This window comes from Empidonax traillii, unplaced genomic scaffold (assembly GCF_003031625.1).
Source record: "Empidonax traillii isolate 1590-97213 ecotype Southwest subspecies unplaced genomic scaffold, ASM303162v1 scaffold152:size925058, whole genome shotgun sequence".
In the NCBI taxonomy this organism is placed as follows: Eukaryota; Metazoa; Chordata; class Aves; order Passeriformes; family Tyrannidae; genus Empidonax; species Empidonax traillii.
In genome coordinates, this window is record NW_020955345.1 from 523,439 (window position 1) to 545,356 (window position 21,918).

General features: G+C 48.8%; 2 protein-coding genes across 2 annotated transcripts; both read right to left on the minus strand.

Moving 5' to 3' along the window:
- Positions 1 to 468: 468 nt before the first annotated feature.
- On the minus strand, positions 469 to 5,631 carry HEMGN (hemogen). Its single transcript, XM_027884664.1, has 4 exons — positions 5,381 to 5,631; positions 2,894 to 2,987; positions 2,220 to 2,491; positions 469 to 1,086 (listed from the first exon to the last, which is right to left on the minus strand). The coding sequence occupies exons 1-4, from the start codon at positions 5,460 to 5,462 to the stop codon at positions 977 to 979; spliced, it is 558 nt and encodes a 185-aa protein (XP_027740465.1). The 5' UTR covers positions 5,463 to 5,631; the 3' UTR covers positions 469 to 976.
- Positions 5,632 to 12,768: 7,137 nt separating this feature from the next.
- Positions 12,769 to 15,161, minus strand: SPINK4 (serine peptidase inhibitor, Kazal type 4). The gene is made up of 4 exons (XM_027884683.1): positions 15,086 to 15,161; positions 14,078 to 14,112; positions 13,653 to 13,765; positions 12,769 to 12,942 (listed from the first exon to the last, which is right to left on the minus strand). The coding sequence occupies exons 1-4, from the start codon at positions 15,144 to 15,146 to the stop codon at positions 12,888 to 12,890; spliced, it is 264 nt and encodes an 87-aa protein (XP_027740484.1). The 5' UTR covers positions 15,147 to 15,161; the 3' UTR covers positions 12,769 to 12,887.
- Between the last annotated feature and the right edge of the window lie 6,757 nt (positions 15,162 to 21,918).

The window sequence follows — 21,918 nt, forward strand, 5'->3', positions numbered from 1 at the left end:
TCACTGGAGAGATTCTTACTGGTGTCACCAGTGAGTTGTCACATGTGCTGTGATGCAGAGCCTCGAAAGCTCTGGGGCAGCAGCAGCAACATCTCTGGAGCCATAAAAAAATCCCCCAAATTGGGGGTGACCTTGGGGCCTGACCAGCCCTGTGCTGTGGGAGACAGGCCCTTGGTAAGTCAGGTAAAGACCCAAAATGTGAGGAGAGGGAGGATGCCCTGTTCCTTCCTGGCTTCAGGAAAAATCCTGCATGCATGACTGGAGAGCCAGGAACACAGTGGCTGTGCAAAGTAGTTCCTCTCTTTGCCCCAAATGGCATTTACCTGACAAAAGTGTATGATTCATTCCAGTGTCAGCCTGTTGCACTCAGCTGTTTTTAACCGTCTTTTGTTGTCCTTACATGGTGGCTCAGCAAGGCCAGAGTAAAGCTGCCCAGAAACTGAGAACAAAAAACATTCCAGGCTTTAGGTAAAAGAAGTTTATTTTTTTCTTCCAGAGGAAAACTGACCTTGAGAAAGACCTTCAGACTGAAAATAAAAGCAGAAAGGGACATATGGCTTCAGGGGTACAGGAAAAACCTAAGGTAGGCAAGCTCCAGAAGACTAAAAATCACAGTGGGTTTCAGGTTTGCAGTGCCACTCACATCTACGCAAATCAGAAATGGCTTTCAGAAGGATGGATGCTGGACTGTATGCTTAACCTATATGGTGGCAGGACACCATGAAGCCTTCTGTGGGCCCGAGTGAAACAGCCTGTCTGCAGAGAGAGGAGGGGGCTCATAAGCCACAGGCAGCAGGCAACTCCTGAAGGACTGCCTCTGCTCATTCGGCCACACTGTAACCTGAAAGAGGCATAGAAAGCAGAGTGACAAGGAGAGTGTGGGCCTTACAACTAACCAGAAAGAAGCTGATGCAGTACTTATCAGAGCTTGTGAGGCAGGAGACAAAATAAGGAAAAAAACCAAACAATCAGAAAATTAATACAGAACATGTGCGTTGAATTTGTTATCTTGGTGGTCGTTTTCCAGAGGAGTACTGAAAATTTCCAGTATTTCTGCTTCTGCTGGATTCACCACCTCCTCTTCACCTATAAAGCATGTAAGATGATTTCATACTGGGGTCTCTCATGTGTTTTCCCTCTGTCCCATGCTAAAGCCCCCAAGGCCAGTGTCTTGTAACTGCCTGTGACATTTAGCTCCAGATAGACTGCCTGCTTTTCAAGGGCAGTCTCAGGTGTGGAGGGGAGTTGAAGAGGGTAAAGCCCTGGTGGGTTTAAAGGCAGGAGGCAAATAAACACCACCCTGATGGTTGCCCATTTCAAGACCTCTGGGCTGGAAGCTGGATTGGTGTGATGTGCCACAGTCAGCCCCAGGCCTCAGGATACAGAATGGCTGTTTTCTGTGGCACTGAGGGCACTGTATACCTTGCAGCAAGAGGCCTTTTCTTCCCTGCACAGACATTGCTAGGAATGCAGTAACTGGGGGTCAGAGGATGCTCATCTCCTCTGAAACACATCCTAGGTTTTCCTGGTTATGAAGCAACCTGCATACTGGGCCCACTGGCTGCTGCAAGTAAATGTGCTCTACACTTACCAAGGCAGATGTGGGAGCAACTCCTGCTGTGTCAGCTGTAAATGGATTCCTCGAGCCCAGACACCGGTCTGCCATTCAGACCAGCTTAGTGCCCTCCATGCCTCAGTCCTGGCAGGTTTTGAAGGTGTAGTTGCCTGTAGACACCTGCCCCTTGCCCCAGAGCCCACCCTTCCCTCCTTACCACCCCAGTGTCAGTCCTGAAACTGGGTGGACTGTGGAAAGAGCATGCCCAGACTTCGGCTTTCCCTGACCAGCTCTGACCTCAAGAAACAGCATCTTTGCTACAAAGCATCTCTGCCCTAACGTGGCTCTTGGCAGAGCCACAGAAGTGTTCTTAGGACAAGGAGCTGTTATTTAGAGCCAGGGACCACAGACCCCACCTCAGTGACTCTATTGACAATAGACTTTTTGTCTCATCCTGTGACTTGGAGACCCCTACCTGTCCCCACAGCCCCAACATGCCCCCCACCCTTTCACAGCTACCCAAGTAATGTTTGGTGGGGAAGGGACCCATGCCCTGGGTGCTGTGGGATGATTGTTGATGGGGTGGGCAACCTTTGCTGACAGTTTTCCAGATGCTGTACTGCCACCTGAGCCACCACGGGTCAGCAGCTCTGTGGCAACTGACCTGCAGGATCCAAGCTCCTGGCTGCTGACTCCCCTTCCACTGCTACTGGTTGCATCCCACTGACTGGGTTCTGGATGGTCATCATGGGCAGCTGTTCTTGGTACGCTGGTTCAGGCAGTGCTGGCTCAGAGTGCACTTGTTCAGCCTCCTTCTGCGGTTCAGGCTGGGGCTCTATGGTTGGCTCTGGGTCCAGGGTGGCCTTCACCTCCCGCTGATGGCCCCGTCCTCTTTTGGTTCTTCTACCTCTCTTTTGCCGTTGGTTCTTATCCACCCTGCTAGGCGGTTTCATAGGGATGAAAACTTGGGAGTAGGGTAGAGGAGTTTCCCTCCTGCGAGGCCCCCTGTTGTTACTGTGACCCAGTTCATCCCAGCAGAAGCGTCTCCTGAGCCTGGCATGACAGCCTTCTGTGTCTGCACCAGTGGGCAAGAGCCTGGGCACCAAATTTTTCTCCAGCCCCACACTATGTTTGAGATTTGCTTGCCAGCTAACCATCCACCTACACAACCCACGCCCCCCACTCATCACTGCCTCCCAGCTAATGGCTGCAGGTCACCTTTCCCTGCTGAAGACTGATGGCTCTGTCCTTGGGTGAAGATGCAGAGGCTGGGCTGCCATGCCTGGACTCAGGTTAAGTGCACCATGAAAACAACTCCAAACCAAAAGCAAGATTTACCTCAGAATCCACTGAGCCAAGTCTTTCTCCAGGGCTTCCGCTTTTCTTTTTCTGAGCAGCTCCCGGTCCCTCAAGCGGTGTGTTATGATGACATCTGCAGAGATAAATTGAGTGCTAATGTGATATTCTGACCAAGGGCACAGTTTGATCCTTCCCTGCCCGGTGCTAGAGCACTAATGCAAGAGGCCATGCTTTTTTTGGGTCTTGATACAAAACTATAGCGCTTGGGTGCTGTACTTCCAGCACAGCCTCAGTGGGGAGGATCTAATGGCACAGCACCCGAAGCTCCCAGCCTCCTAGCTGCAAATTGCTCTAAATTTCTATCTAGTTGCAATTTTCTTCCTGTTGCTGCAGTCTTAGGGTGACCCTTGTCCAACTTACTCCCCTACTGTACCGGTGCCGGATGGAAGCATGGGGCAGGCTTCCTGTGTCACAAGGGAAGTATGAAATCCTTCGGTCAGACATCAGTACAGACTGCAAGATAATTCTTCATGTTTGCTCCATTATTACCCTTTTCCCAAGGCAGCTGCAACTGGCCACTGCTGAAAATAAGATGCTTATCTAACTAAGGAGACAGCCTTGGATGGCAGAACAGCCAGTCCTACAACATAGGAGCAGCTCTGTGAGGGCAAGAGCGTGAGCCAGAGGGCACAGCCTTCCTCCTACACAGGTGCCCACATGTGTTAGGCTGAGACCCTGTAGACCAGACCAAGAGAGACCAGAGACCAAGACAGGGCTAGTACACTCTGCTGGGGGTGAGAGGACTGGTCCCAAAGACCACACAAACAGCCCCAAGCTAGATTGCAGAAGACTATGGCAAAACTGAAGAAAGACTAACTGATGTGAGAAAGCTCCAATGCTGGCTTTACCATTTGGGCAAGATGTGCAGGCTACCTATCACCACTAGCAGAGAGGAGAACCTCCCCAGACCCCAGTCACCCTGTGGGCAAGGTGAGCTGTGCCCATTTCACTGACTACAAAGGGCTCCAAATGGCTTCCTGAGGCAAAGACCAGCCTGGTGAATGGTCTGAATTTCACTTCTCCATGTCTTTGTCCTAACAGACATCAGCATCCCTGATGATGTGGCAAGAGGTCCTACGGTTTCTGATCCAGTCAGCTTGAGTTTTCTATCTTGGACTCCAAGCTGTGATAACAAAAACCTGGCTCAAATCAAGTAGCATGAGACCAGGCCCACGAGACAAAGGGCAACACCACTTCACTGACACCTGGAGGGAGAGGAAATTCTTCCCACCTGTATACTGAAGAGATCACAAAAGAACTGATTTTCATACTTTCAACAAAACCCACACAATGAAAAAGAAAAACTATGACCTGCTTTTTTTAGATGTAATCAGATCCATCTCTTTTCAAAAAAAGCCTCAGCTCACACTAAAGTATTAGATCAAATCAGTGAAAATGGTAATTTTGTCATTGGCTTGATCAGATGGGAGAATTGGCAAGATGAAAAGGACCTCCAAGGCTGAGCTTGAACTATATTTCTTTTATCCCAGGTATCTGTTAAATGCAAGGAAAACTAAAGTCCAGGACAGATAAACAGCAAAACTGACAACAGGATCCAGCCTCTACCCAAAGTAGATCTTTACACAAGACACTGCTGATAATTAATTATAATCTTGCAGAAATTTAACTTGGAGAGGGTTTATGTTCATCTCTGTGCCATCAAAGCAGAGTTAACTTTAAAATTACATCATGCTGTCCAAGACCCTGTCCAGGGAAGTTGAGAGTAACTCAAAGAGAAACGGGAGGTTGTTCCCCAACATAAAGCAGTATCAGAGGCAGTAATGCTCAGCCAGCAGGAGATGGCTCTGCCATCCACACAACAAAAAAAAGCTGCCTGGGAAGATGAGGTTACAAGCTGCAGTAGAAGCATCTGCACAGAACTTCAGTTCAGCTATTGAACTTCGTAATCCCTTGCACATCCCATTTGCAGCCAAGGTAACTTTCTTTTCCCTTCAAAATGTATTTTGAGCATTGATTACAAGCAGTTAAAAATGCTTTTACAGTCTCTCTCCCAGGACAGTCTAAGCAAACACCCCTCATTAATTTCTAACTGGTCCAAGAAAGCACTCCCACAAGAGCTCCAAAGCTGTCTGTCACCTGCCAGCACTAGGCAGGAAAGATCACAGTAAAACATACCCATCCTGATGAAAAATTGTTCACTGGAAGACACACAGCTTAAATGAAAAGAAAAAAATAATCAAGCCATAAGAGCAGTGAGACAGTATTCCCAGTCTGCAAACAATCTGTTGATGCTGCCTGAGGGACTTAGAGTTGAAAAGCCTTTACAAGCCTTTGTGATCTGAAACACAACATGAAAAAAGACACATATACTTGCAGTTAAATGTGCATCCTCCATCCCCCAAGCATAAACTAGTAATTATTAGGTCCTATTTTCTAAACCACTCATGACAAAGATAATTCTCTCTTCTCTCAAAAAACTTAACTTAGGAATGGTCTCATCATTACCTGGCACAGCGTAGTCCTTACGGGCTGCAGACGGTGGCGGGGAAGAATCTGAAGAAGGAGGGTCTTTGCCTAAACTCTCCATTGCTCTTTGAGGTGTTAAACAGAAAGCAGCTTAGCTCCCAGGACAAGGCATCTGGAGATACTGGTGCAGCATAATGAGAGCTTGAAAAAAATGCAGACTGCCCGCCCTAAACCTCTTATCTGTCCAGGCCACTGGGAGGGTAATAATATTCTCCTTATCGGAGTGCAAAGGTGTGAGAGTCTCTATCCAGAATCTACTGTGTGGATTGCAAAACATGTTAGTGCTTTTATACTGCAAATAATTCCACTCTGGATAGGAAATTTACACTCACTGCTGCTTAATTGTGACTCAAATGCTCTTCTTTATGGTGGACAGATGTTGCATGGCAGAGCAGGATGCAGCATTGTCTCACTGCTAGTTTCTAGAATGAGATGCAAGGAGGTGTTGTTAGTCCTCGAGGACCCTTTGAGAGGTCTGAAATGGGATGTATGCTGTCTGAAAGGTGTTTGCATAGGACCCTGGTAGTGTTGGAAAGGGACATCCTCCAGATCCCCTCTCAGTAGGACTGTCTGCTGCATGAGGTCAGGACAGCTGTGTTGTCATATTCTTTGGAAACCCCCAAGGATGGAGACTGCCAAAGACATGCTACCTGTCCAAGGGCTGCACCACTTTCCTGGGAAATTCAGAAAGAATAATAAATCCATACCTGTCTGTGCACGTTGAGGACTTCCCAATAACTTGTTGGCCCAGTGGATTGAGGCTGTGAGCAAAGCACTTCTCTCATGAAACAGGATGGCAATGGGCAGCCCCAGTAAAAACAGTGAGAAGTCCCAGCTGGTCCCTTGCTCCCACAGGATGATTTCCTATAATGGTTGTTCCTAGCTCCCTGATGCCCACGGCAGCCCCAGGCCTGCACAGCATGCAGCCTCATGCAGCCTCTGCAGAACCATCTTCAGGGCCAGTACAGCTGCCAAGGGGAAGCTTCTGCTTGGTACAATAGCTTTGATGCCAAGAACCTGTTCCCTGTTCTGTGGGAATGGCCAGGCCCCTAGGTCAGTGCATGTGAGGTGAGGTAGCAATCCTGGCCTCCCCTGAAAACTGCCTTCAAAGTTTCTCACATCAGGATAGCACAGAAAAGCTTAGGATTATACTGTGTATAACAACTCTGATGGACCACAGACACCTCTTTAGCCAGCTTCTAAAGCACTTAGTGCCAGGGTATTTGGGATTCAGCTTCTACCAGCACTTTGCTCCATAAGACACTCAACTACTTATACACTGGTGTGAGGTGCTTGTGCTCCTAATCCCTTCCCTCCCTGCCCCCCATGAATTCAAAGTGACTCAAAGGTTGGTAGAAGAACCTGACAATGTTTTTGTACCCCTGGGTCCTCTGGGAATTGCCTTCCTTTCACAGCAGGGATGATCCCACCTCCTTGAACAGTGCCAAGGCTTGCCCTGAAGCAGAGCAGCTCCTCAGGGCTGAGCCAATCTGACCTGCCTCCAGTCTCTGCTAGTCTTTTTTATTTTTAATGTACATCCTTTGCTCTCAGCAGGATCTCTCTCCAGGTCCCTGGAAGCTCCAGCGCTTGAAACTTCAGGCATGTGGGTGTCTTAAGACGTAACCTTGGGGGGTCCATGGTCATCTCTGCTGCCTTTCTGCTTATCCCAAGTTACCACCTCACTCCAGGGCTCCTGCCCTGTGTCCACTGCAGATTAGGTGGTACCTCCACAGAGGTGGGGTAGGTCTGACAGCCCCAAAAGAAGCAGCAGGGTGGTGGCAGCAGAGCAGATATGGGAACGCTCTGATATGGGAGGGTGGGCCAGGAACATGGATGGCATAAGGAGATGTGAGGCTTCCAAGTCACTAAGAGTAGTTTCTTGAAGCTCAGTCGTAAGTGAAGGCAGGGTGTCCCAAGCTGGGAGGGGTGTTCTTGTTCCAGCACTGTGTGAGGCTGCACAGCCCTGAGGCCACCCTGGTCATGCAGACATCTGAAAACTGTATCCTTCAGGATGCTTCACTGTGCAAAGGCCTTGGTTGTGGAGGAGAGAAACATATCAGACCTTGATCACTGTGTCCCTTTTTTGGGTCCCTCACTACAACAACTACATAGAATCATAGATTATACTGAGTTGGAAGGGACACATCAGGATCATAAGGTCCAACTCTTAGCCCTGCAGAGAACACTGCAAGAATCACACCATGTGCCTGAAAGTGTTGTCCAAATGCTTCTTGAACTCTGGCAGACTTGGTGCTGTGACTACTTTCTCAGGGAGCCCATTCCAGTGCCCAACCACCTTCCAGGTGAAAAACATTTTTATAATATCCAACCTAAACTTCCTTTGACTGAGCTTCATGACATTTCTTCAAGTCCTGTCACTGGTCACAAGAGTGAAGATATCTGTACCTGGCCCTCCACTTCTCCTCATGAGGATGCTGAAGACCTCAATGAGGTCTCCCCCTCAGTCTTCTCTTCTCCAGGCTGAACAAACCAAGTGACCTCAGCCACTCCTCATACAGCTTCCCCTCCACACCCTTCATCATCCTCGTGGCCCTCCTTTAAGGGGCCTTTAAACTCTCTAATAGCTCAATATCTTTCTTACATTGTGATGCCCAAACTGCACACAATACTCAATGTGAGGCCACCCCAGGTCAGAGCAGAGCGGGACAATCCCCTCCCTGGACCAGCTGGGGATGCTTTGCCTGCTGCCCCCCAGGACAGGGTTGGCCCTCCTGGCTGCCAGGGCACTGCTGACTCACATTCAACTTGCCACTGTCCAGGACCCCTGGGTCCCTTTCCACAGCGCTGCTCTCCAGCCTCTCATTCCCCAGTCTATACACACAGCCAGGGTTCTTATGTCCCAGGTGTAGAAACTGTGGTGCTGGAGTGCTCTTCAAAAATTGTGATGCTCTTCAAAAATTGTGGTGCTCTTCAAAGAAGAGCAATGACGCTGCTAAAGGGTCTAGAAAATAAGTCCTGTAAGGCTGAGGGAGCTGTGGGTGTTTAGCTTGATGAAAAGGAACCTGAGGGGAGAACTTATTGCTCTGTACAGTTACCTGAAAGTAGATTTTAGACAGGTGGGGGGCCATCTCTTCTCCCAAGTAACAAGTGATATAACAAGAGGAAATGACCCCGCATTGCTCTGCGGGAGGTTTAGGTTAGGTATCAGGTGAAAGTTCTTCCCTGAAAGGGCTGTTAGACACTGGAACAGGCTGCCCAGGGCAGTGGTGGACTCAGCATCCCTGGAGGTATTTAAAAGACATGTAGATGTGGTGCTTAGGGACATGGTTTAGTGCTGGGCATGGCAGTGCTGGGTTAGTGGTTGGATTTCATGATCTTAAGGGTCTTTTCCAAACTAAATGATTCTATGACTCTGTATTTTGGGCTGCTTGCAGGTGATATGAAACATGTAAGAAAGGGTGGAAATCCCTGTGTGTTTCAGTGCTCCATGGGAACTGGGTGCATGCTCAGACCGTGGCTAACTCAGCCTCTCACACCCATCCTCTACTCAGTCACCCCAAAGCCTGGTGAGGTCTGATAAGTGACTCTTGACTCAGCAAAACATTGCATATGATACTGCAGAGCTGGTACTGTGAATGTTTCTTCATTCTCCATCTTCTACCTTAAAGGGAGCACTTGTACAAGAAAGAGTCACTCTGCCCCCAGAGTCTTTAGAGGTGTTTAATGGAAAATAGATGAGCGTTAAAACCTTACAGAGCTTGTGCTTGCATCTCTAGTGAATGAACTCTCTGTAAGACATTTGTCTCTTGTGTGTGACTTACTTTAAATCCCAAGGAAGTGATTTTATTATCCCATGGGAAGGCTTTGGAAATGGTTAAAAACATGGAAATTACAGACCCCACTGCTTAGTTTTGAGTTATCTATGCTCTGAAGAAGAGGTACCGAGAGGCAGAGTCTTACCCACAATGGCACTGGGCTCATTTTATAGCCAGTGCTGCCTCCCTCTGCCTCCCTGTGCCCCACCAGCACCAGCAATGCAGTGATGTCTTCCTCATCAGAGCTCCCTAGCAGATGCGGCCAAAGCTGCCTCCCCTTTGTTACAAATGAAGCTGTGCAACTAGGTTAAACTTCCTGGCCAGTCTCAGTTGCATGAGCTGTTGCAGTGGACACTTTACAGTGTGCCAGGTACTGCTTCCCTCCCCTTTCACTCCACATTTCAGTTCATCTAGCCCTGGACCACCTCCACTGATGCCCAGTTTTTAAACAAGAACCTGGAAGAGTTCAACTGGGTGTTCAGCAACCTGAGCATCTCCAGTGTCGCAGACTCCTCAAGTGTCACTGGGGCTGATTGGTAGGGGAACACCCACAACCTTGGGGACATCTCACCATTGCCAGTCCCTGACACAGCTTTCAAAAGTCTTGAGAAAGTTTTGTCCAAGGGACAACTGGACGTAGGACTGGATCCTGCCACTGGGCCTCTCTCCTGGCACTGGTGGGACAACTGTCACTGTAGACCTGACAACACCAGGCTTTGGATCTATATATGAGGCAAAGGTCTCAATGAGTCTCCACTGTGAGTGTCTCGCTCTTTCCCCTATCTGGCAATGCTACTGCAAAGCAATATCCAGAGACCCAAATATCCCTCCCTGCAGTCATGGATGCAGCCCTGAGCCCAGGGTTATCTGAAGGATCAACATGGGCAGCTGGGGAAGATACAGCACCACCACCCTAGCATGGTATCAGGGCACTTCCAGTTTTATCTGACAAACTTGCAGGCTTGTCCTTCACTCCCTGACTTGAGGCACATTTGGAGGCAACTTGCCTGGTTAGAACATACCTCTCTGAGAGCGGGACTACCAGTCTCTCTGTGACAAACTATGGTGCTTGTGAAAACAGATAATCCCTTCCTCTTCCTGCCTTGACTGAAGCATCAAAAGATGGGAAACATGGATAAATTGAACAGGCAAAACTGTATGCGAAAGCACAAATCCACATTCATACCCTCTGGCACAGATCAGGGCATTGCAGGCATTTTGGTGTCCACCAGCTGCCTCCTGAGCCTCACCTGACCTTGCCAGTCACAAATCTGCCAGTCTTCAGAGTCAGGCTCTCTGCACCAGGCTGGTCTTGCACAGGCCCTGAGGTCTGTGGTGGTGGTAAACCACTCCCGTCACCCTCCCCTCCCCTTGGTCTGCAGCTTGCTCTTGAGCCATGTGAAATAAACAGGCAAATCCACCAGTCCCTGGGGAAGACTGGTACCTCTTAATTTGCTATGTAGAGTCAACACTCACACTGTCCTGTGGCTGCCCGTGCTCCAACCTTGCAGGTCTGGCCTATAAGTGTGTGTTTAGTTCTGCAGTTTCTGAATAAACACTCCATGTTGTGCTGGAGGCACGTGGTTTCCCTCTTCAGAAGAGCCTCTGGATTGCCTGTGTTGTTTTTTCCAAGACTCTGCACATAAATAGATGTGGCTCTCAGGGAATATGCAGTGATGGGCTGCAGCCACTCTGCCTGTGCAGCTTGAGCCACGGCGTGGGGCTGAGATATTGGTGACCTCCAGCCATCCCAGGAGGAGAATGGCTCCCAGTCATGCACCATGCTAAGCTGGGCATAACCTTACCCTCAGTGCTGGCAGAAAGCTGGGATAGAACTGCTCAAATGCATCCTGCCTGTGGCTGGGTTGGCAGCAGCAGGAGCAGAAAACCCCAGGACAGAAGTGAGCAGTACATTCCTGTTGTTCACCGTGGAAGTGTTTTGGGGGTCATAACCCCACCAAAGCCCTTCCCTATGGTGTACAGGGGACACCAAGGTCTGCGGAGAAGAACTGGCAACTCAGAGAGTAGCACACAGCCAGAGCACCTCTCCCTTGCTATCCGAGGATGGAAAAGGGAAAAACAGGCTTGCAGAACCTCAGGGCAAATGAGCAGGTGGTGTAATAGCAGCAGCCATGGATGGGTGGGCAAGCTATGTCTCCTCCTCTGCAGAAGTGGAAAGGGTCCAGAAAAGGAAAATAGGAACAGTCAAAGCTTTTAAAAACCCTGAGCCAGGCTAGGACTTTTCAGCCTGGTAAAGAACTTTTTACGGAGAGAAAGCTTTTGATGACAGCAGCTGCCTCTGGGACAGAAAATGGCGGATGCAATCCATCTGACTGAGCATGTCTGGTTTATGCTCCTCAATACTATTTCCTGGTGCAGCATTAAATCTGTCAGCAATGGCTTTGTTGTGCATTATGGTGCTGCGGCATCCCATCTGGTGGCTCCAGCAAAGCGCACAGCTGGGTGAGGGGATGAATTCCAGCTGACCAAGCACAGTAGCCACGACACTGGTGCAGCTCCCAGACTTCCAGAATGGTCACTGACTTCAGGGAGCTCACTTGACCATGGGATGCACCCCATATTCTTACTCAGATGCCTGCAAATAAGAGGCGTATAGTATACAAGTATAGTATAGTAGCAAGTTAGAGAAGCATCATCTCCTGTGCGTGAGGACAGACCTATCCTTGGAGGGTGTCAGTTCACACTGAAACACTCTTCAAAGCTGATCTGAAATCTCAGCCAGTAGTTCTGTAGAAATACAACATCTTGTGCAGGACTGAACTGAATTCAGGAGGCATTCACTGGATTAGCCAGTGCCCTCTGATACCTGCCACTATGAGCAAAGAGGGCCCCTTGCACATCCAAGGTGTACAGCCTCATTACGAGTATTTTATGAAAGGCGAGTTGTGGACCATGTGGTAGGAGTGGAAGATGAAAGCGCAGAGGGAGCCTCAGAGACTGCTGATACACATTGACACTGTTACCCTGATGGGACTGAGCCCTGCCACAGTCTCAAAGATGGCCCTGACACCAGGAGCAACCAAGACCTGAAACTTGTTCAGTTTTAAGGTTGCTCTCAAGTGCTGGAGCAGAAATCTGGGGTAAAATATTAAAGATTAAAATTACAAAGGTAAAACCTCGTGTTCAGCTTCTCCACACAAGCTCTTTGCATGTATCATCTAAGCTGATGGCTATGTGAAAGGTTTTTGGATAAAAAGCTGAATAACATCTAATATGAGAAGTGCAGGTGTTACTATTTTCAATTTACATCAGCTCTGGAAGCAGTGAAGCAGTTTACTAGTGAGCCAGGGAGACATCTTCTTCCATCTTGAAGAAACTTTACCTTCTCTTTGCTAAATTTCCTTCTACAAAAAAACCCTGCACTTGTCCAGTACTGTCTTCTCAAGGACTTTGTTTTTCTTGCTACTCCTCCATGGCTTTTCTCACAGGAATGTCTGAGATAATGTGCAGAACACCCTGTTTTGTGATGTGGATTTGAAATTAATGTTTTGACTATACTTTTAGCAGCCCTTTATGGGAACCGGCTTGTGGTGTTTTCCCTCAGCCTCGCATAAAAAAGTGCTGTTTAAATAAGATTGTGCATGTTATTTTTTATTATTTACCATAGCTAACATAAGTGTCCAATCAGCACAGAGCACACAGGATCAATTAATCACCTGCTTCTAGGTTCAGGAAAGCTATCAGAAAGCTCAGGCATCTTGACATTCCCCATCTTTCAGAATCCGGATGTCTTGCCTGGTTTTCCTAAAATAATATGGGAAAAAAGAGTAAGAGATAAAAAAATACTCTGCAAGTCATACTTCAGCTGCATTCCATCCGAGGGAATGGAACTGACTGTTACAAAACAGGCTTACTCATTTTCCCATCTAAAAAGCTGAGGTGACTGCAAGTTACCCTGGCTCACAGATGTCCCCCTGCCAGGGCCTGTGACACTTGTGGTGGGTCTCCAGCCCAGCCTGCTCACAGCAGGGCTGTCCCTCGTGTGAGATTATAGTGACCCTAGCTCTGTCTGAGCCCTAAACACCACCCTACAAGAACAGAGGGAGAACGCCCTCCTCACACCTCCATGGTGCACCACCCTCTTGGGAAAAAGGTTTTCCCTGTGTCAAATTTTCATCCTCTTGGACCTGCTGCTTGTGGCTGTTGCCCCATGTTGCACCACTTGCTACTACCAAGAAGAAGTGGCTCCATCCCATTTGCAACTGTAGGTTGCTGCTAGATACCCCCAGGCCTCCCCTTCCCCAGACTGGCTGCGTGCAGCTCCTTCAGCTTCCTTGCAGCTTCACTTGACAAGCTGGTTATCCATCCCCCCTTGCAGCCCAACACAGTTTGTGTTATTTGCCATGCAAGTGCAGTCTGACATGGATTTTCCCAGGCATGACTGACAGCATTTCACAACCGCCCAGATAGCCTAAATTAGACCCAGGAGGTCTCTGCCAAGGGCATGAGCTTACATTTGCTCCACACAGAGCTGGCATTCATTGGCATAGGTATTCCCGTCGGTCCCACAGATAGGCAAGTACACGAGGGGGCAGGCCTGCAGGTCAGCCATGTCTGCACAAACCGGCTTGGAAGGAGAAACCACAGCACACATTTCAGTGCCAGCAAGACCCGTCTCTTCCTCCCACAGTGCCCAGGCAGGAGCAAATGCCTCGGAAAACATGGTTCCCTCTGCCCCAAGTGGGGCAGGGCATGCCCACAGAGGCAGCAGAGGCCACCACAGCCCTCAGCGGGACTCCCAGCCTGGGCTTTGATGTGGGTTTGGTGCCCACCAGTACCCACGAGGCTGTGGATGATTGCTGGGAATAGTCTTTCTCCTAGGCACACCAGGCATATCCATCTCAAGCCACGAACAAGGAAAAAGTCAGAAACCTCTTACCTTCCTCAGGCCGCTCCCTTCGTTCAGCTCTGCCCCTGAAATAGAGCAGAGACCCATGAGCACGGCACACATGTGACTGATGGCAGAAGCACAAGTCACCGACGGAGGATCACATCCAAACCAAAAGGAAAGCAGTGTTGCGCAGAGCCCACGCAGGACCTGAATCAGCTGTGTGGGTTTCATGAGGGGGAATCAGTTTGCTGCATGGCACCCCCACTCGCCCTGCCAGCAGCACAGTACACAGCTTCCATCCACAGCTGAGCTGGCTGGGGCAAAGCTGGGAACGTCTGTTCCTACCCACTAAACCATGTTCCAACAGCCCTCTCTTCCAGTCTCTGGACTAAAAGTTCCACAGAGCATCCAACACACCTCAGGAAATGTGAAACCAGGCAGTAATGCATGGGTCATGGAGTATCCTCAGAAGGCTGGTGATGCTGCACAGCTGGACAACTGCAGTCCCTAGGGAGAGCAGCATTCGGTGGGTCTTTTTTTTTCAGTCAGTCAGGCAGAGTAGTAGGAACAGTTCACAGCCCATCTGTGCCCATCGGAGGGCACGAAGGCTCTCACACAGATTGGTGCAGGACTGCCACTGCATGCACCTAGGTAGCAGTGACTTTCCAGCACAAACAGGTGCTTTCCACGTGAATATGCTGAGCACGTAGTGTTCCTGCAATGACTTGCCAGTCTTCATGGAAGCAGGAGCTACAGTAGCTACCACCCCAGGGTGCATGCTGTCTTCCCAGGACCTGGTTCCTGTTCTCATTGTGGACTTTCCCTATCCCATTCCTCTCCCACATGCAATACAGTTGATGCCCAGGCCTATAATCCTTGCCCCAAAATGCTAATAAGGAAGGTACAGTGTGTTTGCTCCAGTCTGTCCTCACCATGCTGCGACTGTTTGTTTGCCCTCCTCACCTTCTCTCCAAACCAGAATTTCTGGATCTTTCTTTCCTATCACCCACTTTTGGTCCTTCTGTAATTCCCTCCAGGAGTTCAGAGCAGACTTACCGCTGGCAACAACGAGAGTCACCACCGCCACCGCCACCAGCACCAGGTCCCTCACAGCCATGGTCAGCTCAGGCAGACACGCTTGGGCACCTCACTCTGGCTGCCTTTATAGGGGAGGGCACCAGCTTATCTCAGGAGTGCTGGGAAAAGCAGCATTTTGGTCTGTGCTGGTAACAGCTGGACTGTACACCCAGAGGGATGGATCACTTGGGCACTTTCATGCAACTGATAAGCTTCCCACTGTGCCACTTGCCAACTTCAGGTGACGGTACTGGACAGAGCAAAATTATTCAGTGTGTTGGACAGGAGCTGTGTGCATGGATGCACAGATTAAATACACAGAGGAGGCACACAGAGCACAGAGGGGACAGAGAGGCTGGAGAGGATCCTTGGTGGTAAGACATACAGTCTTTTCAACACGCATCACCACCCCAGAAGAGCCCAGCTGCTTTGCCTCCCAGACTGGATGCTTGATGCCAGTCCTTCTGTTTGAGCATCCTTATTATCTCTTTCTCAGAAGCTGAATTTTCCACATCTATCCCAATCTTCCTTTGATGAAACAAAATCAAGTGGTGAAGGGTGAAGGATGGGAAAGAGGACTGCTGGGCATAAAGTCAGTGTTGACTAAAAAAATCCCTTGGGACAGACTTGCTGAGATGAGGTCTGGGCCTGAAGGGACAAAGGGAGCCTGCCCATGGGAGCAGGTAGGATGTGCCATGTGTGCAAAGGGGGGACTTGGAGTGGGTGGACATGGGGTAGGTGTCCTAAAGAAACCACCAGCAGGCTTGGAGAGCTCCAGGCACATAGAGACCAAATATTTGCATTTGCTGAGGATCTGACCATGACTGTGCTTTGGACATCTCTTTCCCACGGGAAGATACAGGCTGCCCTTGTCTGTCTGAGACAAAAGGGAACACTTTGGTAAGCATCCCTCATGGCCAGAGAGGTGTGGGCCCTGCATGAGGCTGCTCATGTCCTTGCCATTGGGACGCCCTTCCTCGCAAGCCAGTAGGGCTGTGCCCAGGTTTTGGGAAGGGAGAAGGTGACCAGTTCAGGGTTCCTCTTGCAGAACCATTACTCCACTCTGCTGAGGCAGCTGTGCACATGTTTCATATTCCCTCTTCATGGAGTTTACACAGTTCAATAACCTTTGGCTTTTATTATTATTCCACTTTGGAAATCCCTCAACTAAAGTAAATATTTAACTGCATTAGCAGTTTTTCCTGAGGCACATGGGGTCCTGTTGGGCTTGTTTAGTCTAGTACAAGGGAGGCCAAGGGGGATCTGATAGCAGCCTACAACAGCTGAAAGGGAAGTTGATGGAGCCAATCTCTTCTTGGTAGTGCCAGATGACAGAATAAAAAGCAACTTCAGGCCTGAGATATTCAGGTGAGAAGTCAGGGAAGAAACCTTACCCCGGAGGCTGAACAACCCATACCAGCAGGAAGGTGGGAGATCTCCATCCTCAGTGGGCCATGTATAAGGCTATGGATGCCCTGACCAAACCCTGCTGTGCACAAGGCTTGGAGGGTGAGCCCTGAAGGGCCATGCCACCAGCATGCTGGGCCCATGGCACTGGCAGATGTCCCTCTCCAGCACACATGCATGTATTTCCTTCGATTCCCATCTTGCAAATCTGGTCCTCACCAACACTCAGCTACATGATCAACATGGAGCCACCTCCTGCAAACTGCTCCCATACCAACACACAGCCCTGGATGAGGGCTATCATGAGTCTTTACAGTCTTCTTCAAAACCTTTACTACCAAAATCCCCACCCAAATGCTGATTGTAATGCCTCTGATGCCGCTGATGCAAAGAACCTTGCTGTGCCTCCAGCCCCAAGCATGGCCTGGTTCTTTGGATCATGTCAGCAGCAGCACTGGAGCAACAAGCTGGGGCTGTGCTGCTGGAACATACTGTGTGCTCCAGATCACTTTCCTTGGATGGAGGGAAGCAGAAAACATCTGTTTCTTCTCTGTGCTGGAGATCAGCAGTGCTGTGGAAAAGCTGTTGCCTGATATGGGGCTTGATCTTCCTTCACTTGGTTCCTCAGTGATATTGAAATGCCACTGCCTTCACAGAGCAAATTAAAATGACACGCTAAGAGATAACAAAGGGGAAATCATCTCTTGCAAACTGGTTTTGTCTTTTCAGGCTTTTCTCTCTGTTGCAAGCACAAGCTTGAAATCCCTAAAAAAAGTCCTGCCTACTGTCCCTGCCGAAGAAGAGGTGGGGAAACTCTTCTTTGCGTGAGACAGGAGGTTTTCTGGTGGCTGCTTGCCCTCATATTAGCCAGGTATCTCCAGCTGGCTCTCTCTGCACTTTTGCCAGCAAGATGCGTATGAGAGGCAGGTATGAAGGTCCCAGTCTTGTCACCAGCGAGGCAGATAAACTGTGCTGGAGACAGTGGCAACAAGGAAGGAGACTTCTACTTCCAAAACCAGTCTCATCCTTGTTCACTTGTGGCGCTGCCCCTGCCTTTGTGCTTGTTCCCCCACACTCCCTGGCACCCACCAGTCCATGTCCACGCACTGACCTGGGATCACTTGTCCCGTTGTGAGCCTTTATCACACCTTTGCCCTCCCAGGAGACTGCAGCTCTGTTTGCAGCCTTCCCATCTGAGTGGGCACAGATGGCAGGGGTCCAAATCAGATTGCATCACGTCACTCACGTCTGTGCGGTGGCCTTATCGGTGGAGTGGCCTTGGTGTCGTCACCCCTCCACCCAGCACCTGCCGTTTCCTTGCTGTTATCTGTTCTCTTTCCTGGATTTCATGGCTGTTTTTGGCCTTCCCGCTTGCTGCACCCGCACTGATATTTTAACTCCTGTTTTGCTGCTCCTCCCAGGCCTTTGGCATACCAGCAGACGCCAGGGTCATACAAATACCGCAGCACCCTGAGAACAGATGCTGCCTTGCTTGTGCAGCCCAGGCCTATCATCTACCCTCCTGCAGCACAAAGGGGCAAGGAAAAAAAAGGAGGGCAAGCACCATGCTCATTTTAATCCTTGGTTCACTTCCTGATTCTAGATAGTTTTTATAGAGAGGATAATAGTTGCCGTTCTGTCTCTCTGATCACTCTGAGGTCTCCCCACAAGTAAGAAGGAACAATTATTCTCCTTTGCATGCAAAAAAAACCCCAATCAACCAAACTAAAAACAAACCAACACCAGAGATGCAAGTGACCAGAGGTTTTCCTTTGGCTACACAGTGGAGCCAAACCCTCACATCTGAGATCACTCTCTGTGACTAGGGCAGGGATCAGCCATCACCACTTCCCAGCAGTTTTGCCAGACTTTCTAGATTCAAACCACACCTTCAGCCACCTCTCTCCTCTGCTGCTGTGAGTAAATACTCCCACATGTCAGGCAATGAGAAAGCCTCATTATTTCTCTGATGACAGAAAAGTTTCCCGGTGATACTGTCGGCTGTGAGAACACAAGACAGGGTGACTACATGGACTGATCCTGCATGCTGACACTCTCACCAGATAAGGTCAGGGCCAAGGTGGCATCAATCTGGAGAAGATTAGAGCTCACACAAAGCCAGGCTGTATACTGGACCTCAAAAGTGCAACCATTTAGGAGGAGCATCTGTTGCACACCTTCTTCTCCTGCCTTAACTGACAGATGAAGTTTCTGTAGCTGGGCCGAAGTTGCTGTAGCTTGTCCTGATCCAAGGGCACCTCTCTCTCCTCTCTCTTATGTTTACCTCTGCCTATTTGGGCCTTTGTACTGCAAGGCATGCTCTAAATACATCTGTGATCTGCAAATGCCCTTCAGCTCCTTGGCAGCTTAAGGATGGTGGTGACCTGCTTTTTCCCACATGCTCGCACAAGAAGGTTGGGTGACCAAATCCCCAGTGGAGCAGATAAAGCAGCAGAAAACCACGGATTTACTTTTTGCCCAGCAAATGCTTGGCACAGTGTACACCAAGCCACAGTGCTGGTGCCAGGGAAGGGATGAGGCTCTGTGCCTGGGCTGGGTGGGCAGAGCTCCCTTGCTGCTGTGGGACTGTGCCCTCCTGCTCTGAGCTGACATAGATAACCTGGATGGTGGCAGCAGCAGTAGGTATATCGGCTGTTCCCAGCACACTGATGTTCAGTCTTGTTTATCTGGGAACTCACACCCACTGTAATTTAAAAAAAAAAAGGAAAAAAAAAAAAAAAAAGGAAGAAATCAGGTTTCTGAGACTCTTTTTTCCCTGGAGGTGGTTTCTGAATGAACAAACCTGTGCTGTGCCTCAGTCTTTTATACCTTCTGAGAACAGTATTGCTAATTCCATTTTGTATAAGACTGGATGTTGTCCCCATTCTGCATTTGGCACCAAACTGGAGAAAAACAGCTCGCACATATGCCAGCTCTCCCTTTCAAAGTGACAGCTGCTCTTGGTGAGTTTTTGTGGAGCAGGTACCTTGACTTTTGCAGGAAAGGCCTAGCTTCCCAATCTGCCAGTTGCTAAAGGACCTGAAAGTACCCCAGGGTGAACTGATGTGAAAAGACATATGATGAAAGAGAGTCAGGAAAGTCTTTCTGTTTCTCCTTGCATTTTGAGGGAATGTTGTTCAGTGATGCTGATTTGCATGGATCTTTAGGAACACTGTCACCCAACCATGCCCGGCCAACTTTCCGAATTGCCACTGGTTAACATTCACACATCTCCACTTTCTCCTACCTGTCCAAGGGTGCAGCATCCATCTGAAGAAGAATCAGGGAATAAAACACTCTCTAGTATGCTGTTCATCTGATGAACGTGCAGGCGCACACACGGCTAGGCACTTTTCCATGAGCTAAATTGCCAGGGAAGGAAGATGCAGGTTTTACACTAAGAGCAGAAATGTGTATCCTTGAGGTTGCCTGCTACTTGTTACTTCAGAGCCCACCTACTATGCAAATATAATTTTTTCCAAGTGACCTATTAACTACTTGGGTATGTATGAATTAAGACCAGGAGGGAGCCACAACAAAACACCATTGAATAGAAGGGCACCATCACCCTCAGTGAAACTCATCCTATTTCTTGGAACAAATTCCTGCAGCTTTTGGTTTCATTTCTCTTAAAAGTTGCAGAGTGAACTTTGGAGTCTCTGAGACATCTCATTTACGTTAACAGCAGTATCCTTTGTTAACTCACATCTTTGCTTTATTTTTTAACCCCACACTGTGGTCATCTAGATGTGTACTGGTGGATCAGAGCAGAACCAGAAGCATTGGAAACAGAACTAAAAGTATCGGTAGCAGCTTATTTTTGAGTAGCCAGATGTTAATGCAAAGTTTCCCCTTAGGGAACTGTCAGGCAAAAAGAGCTCAACAGTAGCACCAAACCACACCTTTGTGCATAATCTTCATCCCAGATTCTGCTCTGGAAAATACATCTCCAAGGGTCTAGCCAGGTCCTGGCACCTCTGCTATCTGTCCCAGGAGCACAAAGCCTGAGCACCCTTATAATGGATTTATGTGATTTAAATATTGAATTTCTGTGACAAATGATTCGGGCTGTATGTTACACATTACAGTATGTTATGAGCCACCCAAACCAACAGAAGATGAGCCTAGCAAGGAAGTGAGAAAGTGCAGCAGTAACCCAACCTGAGCTGGCTTTGGAGACAGATTTTGGCAAGGCCCATTTAACCTTAGTCTGGTGATTAGAAAAGGATGTGTATGGCACCATACCTTGGTCTGAGCCACAATGCCTAGCTGTTAAAAAAACCCCCAAAACTGATAAAGGAAACATTCATATTAAAAATTATCAAAGACTATAACCAAGAAATGGTGGAAGTTTCTTTTCACTTAGATGAACGTAGCTGCATACTTAGGACATGTCTTCTTGCCTGGCAATGAGTTTCTCTGCAGGTGAAGTTATTTTTTTTCTCTTGTTTTCCTCAGCTTACACACAAACAAAGTTTTGCAGGCACCTCCCTTTGCTCTGACGGGCCTGATTGTATCCATCCTGCAGAAGAATGTTATCACTTTTCAGCCAAGGCAACAACACAGAATGGGACCTGAGACATGGGACGTAACTTAGCACTATTCAGTTGAAAAGATGTACACGTTACAGATACAACTGAAAGGAAAGAGGGGATAAGTCCCCTAGGGCTGGAGAAGGAGGTACAGGCTCATTCATGCTTCTTTCCTGTCACAAGTATGGGACACCTTCAGTCTACAACAGGAACTGCCAGCACCATTCAGGAGGCAAGGAGATTAGCAGGAGCATGTCTGTGTCAGCACTAACGATATCAGGGCCACTTTGGACTCTTCCCAAATTGCTGCACAGTGCAAAACCACCCCACAAAAGCAATTCACTGCTGGCAGCAGAAATGAAAGAGGAACTTTGCAAAAAGACTTCCAGGTTTGTAAGACGATTCAAGTTTCCTTTTTCAGGTCTCAAAGTCTTTATTTCAATTAATTAGCAAAGCTCATGGCCTGGTCTCTCATGAAACTTCTTTCCACAAAAGACAGTGCTGCATCAGATTTGACTCTTAACAGGCTCTCAGCAAAGGGCAGTTGGATGCTGCAATTGGATCTCCAGAGCTTTCTGCCCCTTTTCACTTGTTCCCCTGCTGCCTGCCTTGACTGCTACTTGTCCCTCCAGATGAAGTCAGCCCTTCCCAATCCTCCTCCTAAACCAGCGCCTTGGCAGAAGAGCATCACACAGCGGGTAACCTTGCGGAGCAGGCTCTGGAAAGCAGGGGGCTGTGCTGGGACACAGCATCGTGGCCCTGCAGGAGGGTGACCTGCAGGCAGCACGGAGACATGCCTTTGCCTCTGGGCCCTGCCCTGCGGATGTAGGCTGCTGCCATGACGGCACTGCAAAAAACAAAACAAAACAAAAC